Raw genomic sequence first — 14,902 nt, 5'->3', positions numbered from 1 at the left:
TTCTCCAGGATTCTTGGAACAACCTACCACAAGTATCTCCAGAAACTTCCCAGTACAGTACTGAGCAAACGTTTTATTTGAACAGTGAGAAATGATTCTCCCTCAGCAACATCAACCTGGAAGCACCATTAGGATATACTGTGGTTGATTTAGACTACAGATTATTTTAAAAGCGATGTTCATAAAAATGGTTTTCAGCATCTACTGGATGAAAGGAAATGAACATACTTTGTTTATTTTAGGGTTAAAATCCTATTCTTCTAACTATGTTACTCTGTTTTACTTGCCTGGGATCTGTTAAACTGAACTAGATCATATTTGTGTTTTTGAAGGTTATAATCAATTGATATATAGTACAGACAATTTACTTACTCATAGACATGAGTAAACAAGGGGTGTTCTGGTTGACATGACGTATAAGGTGTTTTCAAAGACTTTGCAGTAGTAAAGAACTAGCCCTGCACCCTTTTAAACTTTACACTGATAAACATTTGCAAGTAGAGTACCGGGAAAAAAGTTCATGTTAAATAAATAAATATATATATATATATATATATATATATATATATATATATATATATATATATACACACAGTATTGTAATATTATTCTGGCAAATAAATTGTTAACAAGAAGCATGTGTTTGCAAAGGACCTTTAATAGCTGCAGAATATTGTACTGAATCCATTGTATTGTACTTGAACCAAACCACCTCATTACACATGGGTGTAGTACATAAGCTATTACCTCCCTCCTTGTGAAATCTGGAGGAGAATGCAACAGAGATTTGAAAGCTCATTTCAAAACATAATTTATCATTTTTATGTAGAGTCAGTAAGCGCTAGAAAAAAATCTGCAAGGAAATGAGGAGCCCTCAGACGCACTGTTTAGGTGTAAAATGATAGTTATTGTTCTCGCTCTGATAAATGATACTGGAATAACAGTTTGGTAGAACTAACTGACCTATCAGCATCGCCTGTACTATTATAGCAGTGGGAATGCCTGAAGTGATATTTATTAGCACATAATACGTCTGCTTCTCAGACATTTCCTATTACAGGCTATGCAGTTATAAAGTGTGAACAATGGGAGAGTGTATGGAGGATAAGGAAGAGCTAGTATTAAAAGAAGCAGCAGTCTGACCTACAGCCCTTTGTTTGTCAGATGTGCTTCATCTGCTTCTTCTACACTCACCCTCCATCTAAAGGCTTTGGAGAGAATGCTTGTTGCTGCTTTTATTCCCATGCTAGAATTCAGGCTTGCTTTTTGGAAATGCTCTGTATAACATGACTGGAATCACCACTGTTCTAGTTTATAATGCTGAAACATTACTGGTATATTTATTTTCACCACAGTCAGTTCTACTGGTTAAAAAAGGATGCAAAACCTTCCTTAAATGCAATTTTGGGGAGCAAAAAATTCTACACGTTTGTATAGGAATGAAGCAACTAGCATACTATAAAACAGCTCCTCTCCTTACAAATCAAAATACCAAAAAAATGTAGACTAAGCCATACAAAATGAACTTGAAGTATTTTCTCATGTTTATGCATTGCCATTGTCAGACGCGTTTGATGTACGATCCCAGAGGTGCAAGCTATGGAATGGGATGCGAAGCATTCCTAATATATGGATGTAAAACTAAAAACTTATAATACTTTGCATATTTGACTTCTTGGAATTTTAAACCGATGGCATATTTCAATTGTGCTCCATTTTATTTTGCTGAACAGATGTAGGATCTATCGTCTGCAATGTCTAAAACATAGAGTTTGGAGTTACCATGCCTTAAGGTAACTAAAAAAATATTTAACTGTTAAAAATGCAAATAAACTGCAGCCCTCTAAATTCTACTGGGGGATTAGTCATTTATTTAGTGTAGACACAGTGTGCAAAGTACACTTCTGAGAGCAACTGCCATGTTTTTTAACCACAATGTAGTGTTTTTGCCCAGAACTGCAGCATTGTTGCAGTTGCCAGGGGGAGTTGCATCTGATGTAACTTAGTTTGTTTGTCATCATTTTAGGCATTTGCAATGAGTGTGCCACGTGTTCCTGATTTTTGGGGCACATCCGAAGTAAAAAAAAGTAGTGGCAGCAAAAACAACTACATGGGTATACAGAATTGCAAAAAGCACATGTTCACACAAGTACCTTAAAGGAGAGGAAAGTTACAATCACTGAGGGGTGCCAAAGTGTTAGACATCCCCCAGTGATAGTACAAACGTACCTGATACCCTGGCTGGTGCTTCTGTTCGCAGAAAACTGCATCAGCCTGGGGTAGCTGTGACCAAGAGATCCTCTGCTGCCTTCTGTTTTTGCACTGCTTGTGCATGCGTGAGTGAAAAGGCAAACTTTAATAAGAAAGTCACCCTACTGAGCATGCGCCGGCCCTGGGATTCGGAAGAAGGAATATAGCAGAAGTGCATAGCCCGGTCATGGCCGGGGGTATCAGGTATGTGATTATAATCATGGGGGTGCCTAACATTTGGAACCCCCAGTGATTGTAACTTTCCTTCTCCTTTAATGAATGGGGCTTGTCAAGCAACTGACTGAGGAGACATATGCAGGCCTGCAGGACTGCGCTTGCTTTTGTAAATGGCCTCCAAATTCTGATTTTTGTAGCAGAAGACTAATTTTTCAAATACAACTACAATACATATGTTGTTATACAAACATGACAACAACCCCCCACAATACTCACAGCCAGTCACAAATATATATGCTGAAGTTACTCACTTCTGTTTAAGCCTGATGTAGGCCGATGATAAATTATTCCAGGCCTCAGCATTCTGTAATTTGAAAGTAAAAATAGTATTTATAATTTGTCCTTCATCAATGCATCACAATCTGAAAACAAATACAGACAAAAGAACAGAGCATAACCATAGCCAAATAAGCAGACTCTTACAAAGGCAATAAACTCTAAAATGTTCTTGCTGAAGAAAACCTATTCTGGCATACATTTATGGAATCTCTTTGCACAAACCGTGAGCATACATTAGGGTTATAATCTATGCTTGGCCAATTGTGACTGGTTACAGCCCTAAGGATATTAGTTTGTGCACCCCAGGTAAGTAGGCAAGGCCACCTGGTAGTTCTCGTGGGGGTATTATTACTACAGGAACCTCAGGGAGAATATGGAAGGAACAGCGAATGAGAGAGAAGAGAGGTCTTGTACAGGGCAGAATTTCCATATATCATCAGTAAACCTTTTAGAAAAGTTGGGGAAAAGCTTACAACAAAAAAAATAATCTTACATTTCTTACCATAGATCTATGAACATGGTAATAAAGACAGACGCATTTACAATCTAAGAATGACGTACCTTCCTTCAGAGATACCTACAGTAATATCCACCACACCACTTATAAAATTCCAGAGTCCTTTAAAAAAATAAATATTATCTGGAGCTTTACAAACTGGCTGATCCTACCAACAGCTCTGACCCCCACTTATAAAGCCGCCATACAATACCTTTTTAATTATGGGGTTGATTTGGAAACAAGGCAAGAATGCCCTTGAACCTGCTAACTATAGCCCATATATCTTATTAACTGTGATTTTTTATTATTGGCCAAGATTTTAGCCACTAGACACAACTGAAACACACTTACAATATTTAGTTAACTCTCAACAAGTGGAATTTGTTCACCGCAGAGAAGCAGACAACTGACTTATGGTCCCATACCTGGACATGTTAGAATGTTTCATGGACTAAGCCCCAATATTCTTATATAGATACAATCTTTATACACTCAACCTATAGGTGGTCATTGTGGGTCAGAGTGAATGGCTCCTCATCACAACCTTTGCCCATCAGGAATGGAAAAAGGCAGGGCAGCTTCCTCTCCACCACCATTTTCTTACTGAACATCAAACCCTTTTTTTTTTAACACAGTCAGATTATGAACTATTGGAAGCCAGGTGGCAACACAAAGTGGTAGCATACACAGATGACTTACTCTTCTCCCTCACAGGCCTGATCAGATCTATCCCACTGCTCAACATCATCCGTGACGACTACAGTAGAAATAGTAATTTAAATAAACTACAATAATTCACAAGCTTTCAACTTTTATCTAACTCCTGACACAGTTACTGCTTCAACCACATTTTCCACATTCCTGGACAACTCACACTGTAAGCAACCTGAGCATTAAAATCTTCAAAAACTATTCTAACTATATCTCAACTGACATTAACCTAAAAGACATCATTAACAAACCCCTCTTTGAATTGGAATCCTGGCTAATCAAAGTTCATAGGTGTCACAATGACCACCCTCTGCAACAGCACACCCTAAAAATCTGTAACTAACTTAAGGCAACCTACTCCCTGACAAAGCACCTATCTCTGATAATACCTCTCATTAACAACCCAGCCCTGCCGGTAAGTTTGGACCCCATTATTTTCAACATTGGCTTCTTATTTTCTGGGCCAGGGTAAAGTTTTTACCAGAAATAAACTCCACAAGGTAATACAATTCTCTCCAATGGAGCATTTAAAATGTATGCAAATTGCACATTATTATAACATTTTAGGATTTACAAGAACCCTTTCTCACATGTTAAATATTTTTTAAACTACCTCTACACGCACTGACAATATGTGCAGCAATGTTTGTTTCAGAAGGGAAAGCAGGAAGGGCTGAGCACCACTATACAAAAGTGCAAGGAGCAATTTTGACACAAGTACCTTTAATGAAAGTGGCTTTACATGTAACTGACTGTGGGGAAATTGCGGGGACTGCAACTGCACTTGCGGGTGTAAATGAGACCTTATACCTCCATGACATACAAATGCCAAATAGACTTTCATTTCAATCGCTCTGGGAGCAAAGAATTGCAAATGCCATTGATGGAGGTAAAGATTGGTGCTCTTATACAATAACTATTCTGAATAATAAAACTATAACAAGAGTGGTACCACACCCCTGACATACTCAAATCTTTCTTTCCTCAGATGACTGATTTATGCTTGAGATGCCTGAAAGCAAAAGGTACACACCTACATATATTTTGGGCCTGCCCCTCTCTAAACAGTTTTGGGTCCCAGGCTTTATCAGAGGAAATATTAAAATAAAAATTGGTTAGAGATCCTGCTTACTTCCTCCTCTTCTATACTGGGAATGATTCCTACTCGGCAACACTGGAAGTATCAACACCCACCAAGCATTAAAGATTGGTTTCTTAATGTTAATAAGCTTTGACACTTTGAAGATATGTTGACCATGACAGATGGGCAACATCCTCGCTTTATGGCTATTTGGTGAAGATGGTAATAATTTAGAGTCAGTCAACATACTTTCTAAGTGAATATGTAACTTTAGCAGGCAGTTACCAACTTTGTCAACCTGGCTGAGACGCGATTCTTCCTGCATTGTTTAGCCGCCCACCCCCCAACAATATTATTCTTTTGCTCTCTCATGCTTTTTCCCCTGTGTACCCTCCTCCCAAACTACTCTTTACTCACCCCCTACACTCAACCTCCCTTCCTGAGCTTGTCACAGTCTTAATCTAAAGTAATGACATGGACATGTCACAGAGAACATAATGCAGTCTTCTTGATCATTTATAGCTGTCCATATTTAATAAATATTATAATATTAAAAAAATAAAATATTTACCAGTTTTCTAAAACACTAAAAATATAGTTAAGTGAACCTAGTGCTTACATCTGTGTTTGAGGGGCTGTCACATGATCAAACTCAACTTGCATGAGACTAGGAGCAAAGAAGCATGACATCTGTACTGTGTAAGACAATTTTTGCAAATGTATTATATCACTAGAGAAGGACACAAGACTGCTTGTACCTCACGGACTGTGCTCATGCGCCTGGGTTTTGGCTCCTGCTCTCCTCCTAATGTAGTGCTGTAGACCCTTCTAGAGCATTTCCTGACATTAATATGTGCTCCTGCTGTTTGCCTGCTTCGTGACCTTTGCCTGTCTATAAGGGACAATACCAGCTGCCTACCCTGCCAGTTGACCTGAATAGGGCCAGCCTACCCTGACCTCATCCCTTTACTGATTATACATTCTGTTTGTCTATTCATGCAGTATCTGCCTGCATTTCTGGTTTCTTTTTCCACCATTTAACCATTCTGTCTGCTTGCCTGAAGTCAGTCAGATCTACATAACCAATGGCGCCAAAAGGTCCTTGGTGAACACTGGCATTTGGGAAGCGCTTCATCTTTTTGAAAGGTGTCAGATGACAGTGGATGTAGCTTCTGGCCTGAGTAAAACCGTACAACTCTTTCTAAGTTTTGCTGAGAAGCAACAATTTCGGAAAAAACTACTTGAGAGATCAAAGAAAGGAATGTGTTATAAGCCCAAGTTTGGTTAAAGTTTTTTATGCCAAATGTTCAGGGTAACAGGTTTTTTGGATTTTAAATTAGCGCATGCATTTTTGCTCGACAAGGTTAAAAAAGGTGCAAAATGGTTTGTTTTTACAGACTCTAGGTGACAATTTAGATTCTCTCTGGGATCCATGATTGCCTATAGTACATTCACTCCCCTATAATCTCATGTTTTTCTCAACTGACCATGACAGTTTTTTAATTTTTATTAAACCTGACCATACAAATCAGAGTTTAGATTTAAGTTTTTATTCGACCAAACCTATTGTGGAGGATTTGATTTGTGTCCAAACCCAAAAATAATAGATTTGAAGCATGCCTAGATTATCCTTAATTCACAGTCCTATAGTTAGCTATTGGCTTAGTTCTGATTACTATTCTGTTTGTTATCTCTATAAGGAGCTGAAATAAGCTGCAATTCACAAAAGTTGCCATTGGATCAACTTTAAGCCAAACAACAACCTATAACCATAATGTGAGCCCTCATGAGCAGAATTCACAGCTCAAAATGGTACCATTGTAATGGTACAAAAAACATTTACCAGGAGGAAAGTTGTATATCTTCCTTTTCTTCATTCCCCTGTAATCACCAACTCATTTTAAACAGGTTTAACTATATCTTGTGTGGGTGTGAAACCTGAGAGAAGACCATGAAATGTTTCATATACAGAAATAAAGCAAAAAAGTATCAAGCAACATATGCATATCTATTATGCTTTATAGTGATACACTCATAAAAGTTACAGTTACTTGTACAGGTATGGGATCCCTTATCTGGAAACCCATTATCCAGAAAGTTACGAATTATAAGCGAATAATTTAAATTTTATAAAATTATTTCCTTTTTCTCTGTAATAATAAAACAGTACCTTGTGCTTGATACCAACTAAGATATAATTAATCCTTATTGGAGGCAAAACAAGCCTATTGGGTTTATTTAATATTTAAATGATATTTAGCAGACTTTAGTTAAGGAAATCCAAATTACGGAAAGATCCCTTATCCGGAAAACCCCAGGTCCCGAGCATTCTGGATAACAGGTCTCATACCTGTATATGCAGTCTCAAAAATCTGCATTAATCTATTTACAGACCTACATATTTTCAAGGAGAAAGAAAGTCATTCTGACATTTTACTGCCAATAGATTCCACCAAGAATGCTATATTTATTCTGCAGAAAGCTTTACTATAACTGAGTAAAGAGCCTTAGAAGCTCCCTCCATCTGTTTATCATTGCAGCTGCCATTTTAGCTTGGTCTTCCTAGCTTCCTGCTGTAGCTCTAGCCCTTGGTAGGTCAGATTACACATTCCTAAGGGTGGGGGGAGTGAGTTTTATGAATTCTTAAGGGAGGGGGTAGCAGGAGAAGAAAGAGAGGTGAGAGCTGTGCAGACTCTGGCCCCTGGAATGAAGGATTTTTCTGAGAGATGAAGTCACATACCCAAGAACATGTTTACAAAAAAAGGGACAAGAAATCCTGTGTTTCATTTGATAGAGAAGTCAGTGCAGCGTTTCTGTTAGTGCTTATGGCTGTATTTTTATAGACCTTTCTGATAAAGCTTACTTAGTTTTTACCTTTCCTTCACCTTTAAGGTAAAGGTGTACTTAGTAGGTCTGAAAACAAATACCAAATTACCAGATGTACACAAAAATAAACATTTATTACATTTATAGGGGCCGATTCACTAAAGGGCGATAAAACGAGCGATATGCGGTAAAAATTTTATTGCTTCTTATTTTTTGCAACTAAACACTTAACACTTGATTCTTTGCGTTATTTAACTCGGGATGAGCGTTTTTCTTGCGTTAATTCCTGCCGTGTGCGTTATTTCCCGCTGCGCGCAATATATTTCGCCGCTTGCTATATTAGCGCACAATTTTATGCACGTAACCATTACTTTTGAAAAACTACTGTTCTGAAAATGACCATTTCCCTGCAAACTGGAGGCTGCATCACTCTAGGGCCAACACATACTTGAAAAAATCCCACTGCAAAGTCCATATTGTGTTGCCAAAAGCTCACGAACCGCAATTTTCTTTTAAGTACCGCCTGCCCCAAGTAGGTGTTAATCTTTGCACAGACTAATGCGATATTTAGCACGTTTAACACTTCATATGTGTTTGTGAATCATGCGTTAGTATTATTTCTATGCGAGAATTAATGCAATATAAGGTAAATAACGCATTGTGATCTGCGTTTTTCTGCGCATGCAATATACGTCTTAATGCATGCAAAATGACTTTGATGAATCGGGACTTAATTATTGCATGCTTTTTAACGCAAAAAAGCATGCAATAAGCGTTATCGACCTTTAGTGAATCGGCCCAATAATGTAGGTAGCATTTACTGGTTAAATGTTTAAAAAACATCAGATTTGTTTCTATGGGCCATTAGATAAAAACAAATGTAAGACTTTTTATTTCTTCTCCCCATTAGTATCCACAACTGATACTGTGTATGGCTTTTATATTTAAGTATGGATTGGTATCTTATAATAAGCCTCTGGGCTATTCTGCATAGTAATATACAAGTATCATATATATTTCTGGAAAAGTTTTAAACAAGAATATAATCAGCAACAGATTAATTACATCATACTTTTCAGAAAACAAATCAGATTGTTTAATTTATTATGATGTCTCCTGTCCTGGAACACATACAAGGAGGTCCTTGGGGATATTCCAAATATGATAACATTTATGTGTTACAGACAATTTAATGTGTCTACAAATCACACACTAATGTAAACCCATGTGAAAGTACTATTATGATAATCTGATATTAACATTTTGACATTGGTTTTGATTTGTAACCATATAAATAGAGGGGGACTAAAAGCAGATCTAATAGTGTAATTATAACACCAACATTTTTAATACATACTAACTACGCAGCCAGAAATCATACATCTCAGTCAATAATGCCCAGAATCAAAATATAAATAAGAGCATTATCTGATCAATATACTGGGTCCATCTTGGCCAATTTTATAGAACTATTAGCAACAGCTTCAGCTTGGTGACTGTCAACGGCCAAGCAGAAATGATTAACTAAATTGAGTTTAGACAAGAATGAGTAATTATGCCGCTCTTTCCTCCTTCCACTGTGTCCAGGTAGATAATGCCATCAGCCTAGCCCTCAACTAAACCAAGTGCATTAGCTAGCATTAGCTAGCAGGCCTTTGAATCCAGCATGTCTGGTTCCTTCATGCTGGTTTGATGCAGATATATAAAAATCTTAGTGGTGGCCAGACCATCCAAAACATGTGCATAAGACGTGATATAGGCATCTGGCACAGTGTTCATTTTAATGGGAAAAGGGGTGAACATATCAGGTCTGCTTCGCCTATAAGTGAATAATTGAATAGCACTGCTCACTTACTTCAACATAAATACCACTTTAATCATGTCATCGTTTAACGTAAGACCATTAAAAAATGTTGTCTCTTGTAAAACAGTCTTTTCTAGGAAATGGAACCTCCTAAAATTTTCCAGGTGTAGAATTGTTTGTTCCCCCCTAAAAAAATATATACAGACTTACTGTTATTTTTATGGCCTTTTCTCTACCTTATTTCATGGTTATACCAGTGTTTGGATTTAAGGAAAAACCCTGCTAAGCTATTTAATTATTTCCTGCAGGAATGTACTATGGTGAAAGACGTACGTATAAGCTCCATCTGCACAGGTGTGTTTAACAGTGAGTATTTATTAAGGAAATTCAATTAAAGGAGAAGGAAAGCTACTCGACCTATAGATTAGCCATAATAGAGCAAAATGCTTTACCATACAAGCCCTAGAAGCTCCCTCTGTTTGTTTAAGATAGCAGCTTACAACAGAGAGGGGAGTGGGAGAGAGGAGCAAACTGAGCAGACTTGTGCCGTGCCCTGAAGGATTTTTCTGAGAGCAGGAAGTCTGACACAGAAGATCATGTATACAGAATAGAAGGAAATAAAAATGGTGCTTCTTTTCACAAAGAACTGAAAGTAAAACTGAAAGTGTTTATGGTTGCATTTACATAGACTTTCTGATAAAGCTTACTTAGTTTTTACCTATCCTTCCCCTATGTGGTTTGCTGCAAGCATCTATATATGTTCTTAATGGTGTAGGTTGACTTAGGAGTTACTGTCCCTTAACTGAAACATGTCCAATATATCTTGTTTCCTGCTGTACAATTCCATTCCATGCCAGTGTAAATAGTGACAAACCAGTGGTCGAGCATCAAAAAAGCTTATCTTATCATATCTAAAGTTTATATCCATGTTTTCATATCCACTAGAAGTATCTCTCAATTCATTGGTGGGATGGGCTATATTTCCCTATCTCAATAATGAGTATTGAATATCACAATAATGAATATATGGAATATCTGTCTATTATCTCTGTTGTCAATGCAAAAAATAAATATGCATTTATAGCTTTATTTATAATGTGCTGCTTAAATAAAATAAGAAGGGCTCTACAGTTTTACAATATAAGACATCCTATATTTTTTTGCAAAACAAAAGAAAATGTAATTTTAATTACCCGTATATACTCAAGTATAAGCCGATCCGAATATAAGCCGAGGTACCTAATTTTACCTAAGAAAACGGGAAAAACTTATTGACTCGAGTATAAGCCTAGGGTGGGAAATGCAGCAGTTATCGCTAAGTTTCAATTATCAAAATAAATACCAATAAAATGACATTTATTGAGGCATAAGGGATGTTGAGATTTCTATCCCCACTGGAGAATAACATCTGTATGATGGCGACAAGCATAGTGATCACACTGCATAAGTACATTAATACACCAACGGGAAATAATACTTTTAGTATCTTCAGCCAAGCAACAGCGCAGTTGCGGGTTAAGACTTACTTTCCAGACTGAACTATACAGCTGCCTTCCCTTCCCTACTTTCTCTCTTTCCACCATTATAACACACAACAGCCCCCCCTAACATAAAAGCAATTCTATTCTTTCTTTTGGTCACATTGTGTTTGGTCTACATTCCACCCCACCCCTTCTGCACAGGCCAATTAATGCATAAGGTCCCTGCCCAAATAACCCCGCCCGCAGACACATGCCTATTGAGGCCTCACAAACACACAAGTGAAGACATTTACCAAGCTGGGAAGGACAACTGCCGATCCTTCAGTTACATCAAGAGAATCGGCAAGGGGGCGCGTGACGTCACTTCCATCCCAGGACCACAGAAGACCGTACTATTAGGTAGTCTGGGGGGCCTGGCAGTGCGGTTGAAGCTGGCGTGAGCGGGAATTGTAACCGCAATCGCTAGAAGGGGTTGTGCAGGAGAATCGGCAAGGCGGCGCGTGACGTCACTTCCGCCCACTTCCGTCCCAGGAGCACAGAAGACCGAACTATTAGGTAGTCTGGGGGGCCTGCCAGTGCGGGTGAAGCTGGTGTGAGCGGTAATTGTAACCGCAATCACTGGAAGGGGTTGTGCAGGTCAGATTTTCTTTTAAAAACGGCGTGTATTTCTCCTGACTCGAGTATAAGCCGAGGTTTAATTTTTCAGCACATTTTTGGTGTTGAAAAACTCGGCTTATACTCGAGTATATACGGTAGATTTCATTATGCATGAATTAAAAATGTTCAGTGCTTTTAAAGCTATTTATAAATGTAATTGCTATATTAAACAATATTTATGAATCCCTCTAGTCCTTTTTGCTAGTCATGGTTTTGACTGGTACTACCAGGGCCGCCATCAGGGGGGAACAGGGGGGGCAGTTGTCCCGGGCCTGGCCGTGATACAGGCCCCTTTAAAGTGTTACAGACCCTTGGTCCATTGGTGGTTAGCGGGGATTTAATTGGTTGCGCCATCAACATCAACACGCACGGGGTGCAACCTAATAAAAGAGAAGCTGCAGCAGCGAGACGGGACACAGTCAGATGAAGCAGGCATGCAAGCGGGAGGGGTTGGGGGAGGACGCTGAGGGGAGCTGGATGATGTGAGGATGTTGGGGAGGACGCTGAGGGGAGCTGGATGATGTGAGGATGTTGGGGAGGATGCTGAGGGGAGCTCGATGATGTGAGGATGTTGGGGAGGATGCTGAGGGGAGCTGGATGATGTGAGGATGTTAGGGAGGATGCAGAGGGGAGCTGGATGATGTGAAGATGTTGGGGAGGATGCTGAGGGGAGCTGGATGATGTGAGGATGTTGGGGAGGACGCAGAGGGGAGCTGAAGGATGTTGGGGAGGACAATGAGGAGAGCTGGAGGATGTTGGGGAGGACGCTGAGGGGAGCAGAAGGATGTTGGGGAGGACGCTGAGGAGAGCTGGAGGATGTTGGGGAGGACGCTGAGGAGAGCTGGAGGATGTTGGGGAGAACGCTGAGAGGAGCAGAAGGATGTTGGGGAGAACGCTGAGGAGAGCTGGAGAATGTTGGGGAGGACGCTGAGGGGAGCAGAAGGATGTTGGGGAAGACGCTGGGGGGAGCTGGAGGATGTTGGAGAGGACGCTGGGGGTAGCTGAAGGATGTTGGCGGGAGCTGGAGGATGCTGCAGTGTGGAGCGGCCCATAGTATGGGGACACTGGGGAAGGGCCATCAGTGTTTTAGGGGGTCCCTGCCCTGGCACCAATGCAAAACGTAACTGCTGGCTACCAATGTTTTAGGGGGGGCCTGGCTACCAATGTCTGTGTGTCCTTTGTACTGATGGGAGGGGTCTCTGGGGGAGGGGCCATTGGGGGACGGGGCGTTGGAGGAGGAGGGGGCCCAGAAAATTTTGTTGTGAGGGGCCCCGTGATTTCTGATGGCGGCAGATACTGCTATTAGTAGCACAAATAACATTAAAGATGCTGAAAATTTTCATTTAAAAAAGTTTTAGTGCAAAGATGCTTTGAATAAAATTATTATTTAATTATACTGATACATACTATAGTGGACAGTGAATTCAGAGTCTTTTATAGAGCAAAATCAACAGAATTTGCATTATAAAAGTACCTGGCTATTTCTTCAGTCCACTATAATGTCATCTGGACACATAAGGTCAGTATTTTTAGGAAGAGGATTGCGCCATCTCTACTAAAGTTTGTATATACATCCCTAATCTGGAAACCTGGGTTTAATTAAATATTTAAATTATTTTTAGCAGACGTAAGATATAAAAATCCAGATCAAGGACCCCTTATCTGGAAAACCCCATGATCCAAGCATTCCGGAAAATAAATCCCATCCCATACCATACTTGTACAGGAGCAGGAACTAGGATAGACAGTAAAACAACATCTTTTGCAGCAGATGAGGCAAGACTGGCATGATAAAAAGAATTCCTGTTTTAAATAAACACTTTTGAAAATGAATTTGTTTAAATAAAAAAAAATATATTTAATGTTTTAATATTTAAAAAACAGGTGCAGCACATCTAAACATCCCCTTTCTGCTGAGAAGAAATACATGAATTTCACGTTTAATGCTCTTGTTAACCTTATGATTCTTTACAGATGTCTGGGGCAATAACTTGTTCTTGGTGTTAATTCCCAGCTGGTTTCACAGGTGCATGCTCCATAACTTAACCCATGACTAAACACCAAAGGATCCTTTTCAGACAATTTAATGATGCATGCAGGCTTTGCCTGGTGGTGTATTTCTAACTTAGCATATTGTCAAAATTCTAATTGTCTGGTAAGAAATGAAAAACACCCATGGTCTTAAATGAGTTCATAACTAAAGAAGGGGTGTCAAACACCTACTGCGTAAAGATGTTTTTTGGGTTGAGTTCCACAGCTGAGTAATAAGCCTGGGTATCAGCAACCAAATGTAAAAAAATATATATACTGCACCAACGTAAGATCCAGTTAAGCCTATGTCTTGTGTATGTTTGTCTTTGTGTTTTTGCATATGTGTGTATGCTAGTATATATAACACAGTTTTCAGTATTATACATTAAAGGAACAGTAACTCCAAAAAATGAAAGAGCTTTAAAGTAATAAAAATATAATGCACTGTTGCCCTGCACTGGTAAAACTGGTGTGTTTGCTACAGTAACACTACTATAATTTATATAATAAGCTGCTGTGTAGCCACGGGGGCAGCCATTCAAGCTGGAAAAAAGGAGAAAAGGCACAGGTTACATAGCAGATAACAGATAAGCTCTGTAGAATACAATAGTGTTTTATCTGTTATCTGCTGTGTGCCTGTGCCTTTTCTCCTTTGAATGGCTGCCCCCATGGCTACATAGCAGCTTATTTATATAAATTATAGTAGACTTTCTGAAGTAAACACACAACTTTTACCAGTGCAGGGCAGCAGCACATTATATCTTAGTTACTTTTATACACTTTCATTTTTTGGTGTTACTGTTCCTTTAAATGAAGTTAGAAAATTAACCATTAACCATGCAACACCAGCACATGCCCCCAGAGTGTAATAAGGTGGCAAAACATGCCCTTGTTGGTACAGTAATAAGCCAAAATGGATTAGCCATTGAATCAGTGATCCAAAGATATATGGGTCTCACACAGACCCACTGTTAGAGGACTGGATGTGGTCTGTGCCCAGCTTTCACTAACACTATTTGACAAAGCTCCAAAGTCATTTGTAGAAG

At 39.1% G+C, this 14,902-nt stretch overlaps 1 protein-coding gene across 2 annotated transcripts in view; it reads right to left on the bottom strand.

Moving 5' to 3' along the window:
• The window catches only part of ttc27 (tetratricopeptide repeat domain 27), a 226,126-nt gene that overhangs the window by 15,334 nt on the left and 195,890 nt on the right, over positions 1-14,902 (bottom strand). For both annotated transcript variants that reach the window (XM_002934458.5, XM_018094257.2), the window contains exon 16: positions 2,739-2,791. In XM_002934458.5, coding sequence (XP_002934504.2) covers positions 2,739-2,791 — 53 coding nt within the window. The remainder of the gene's footprint in view (positions 1-2,738; positions 2,792-14,902) is intronic.

This window comes from Xenopus tropicalis, chromosome 5, assembly GCF_000004195.4.
Source record: "Xenopus tropicalis strain Nigerian chromosome 5, UCB_Xtro_10.0, whole genome shotgun sequence".
NCBI lineage: Eukaryota > Metazoa > Chordata > Amphibia > Anura > Pipidae > Xenopus > Xenopus tropicalis.
The sequence above is the reverse complement of the archived record's forward strand: the minus strand, read 5'-3'. Positions and strand labels throughout refer to the sequence as shown.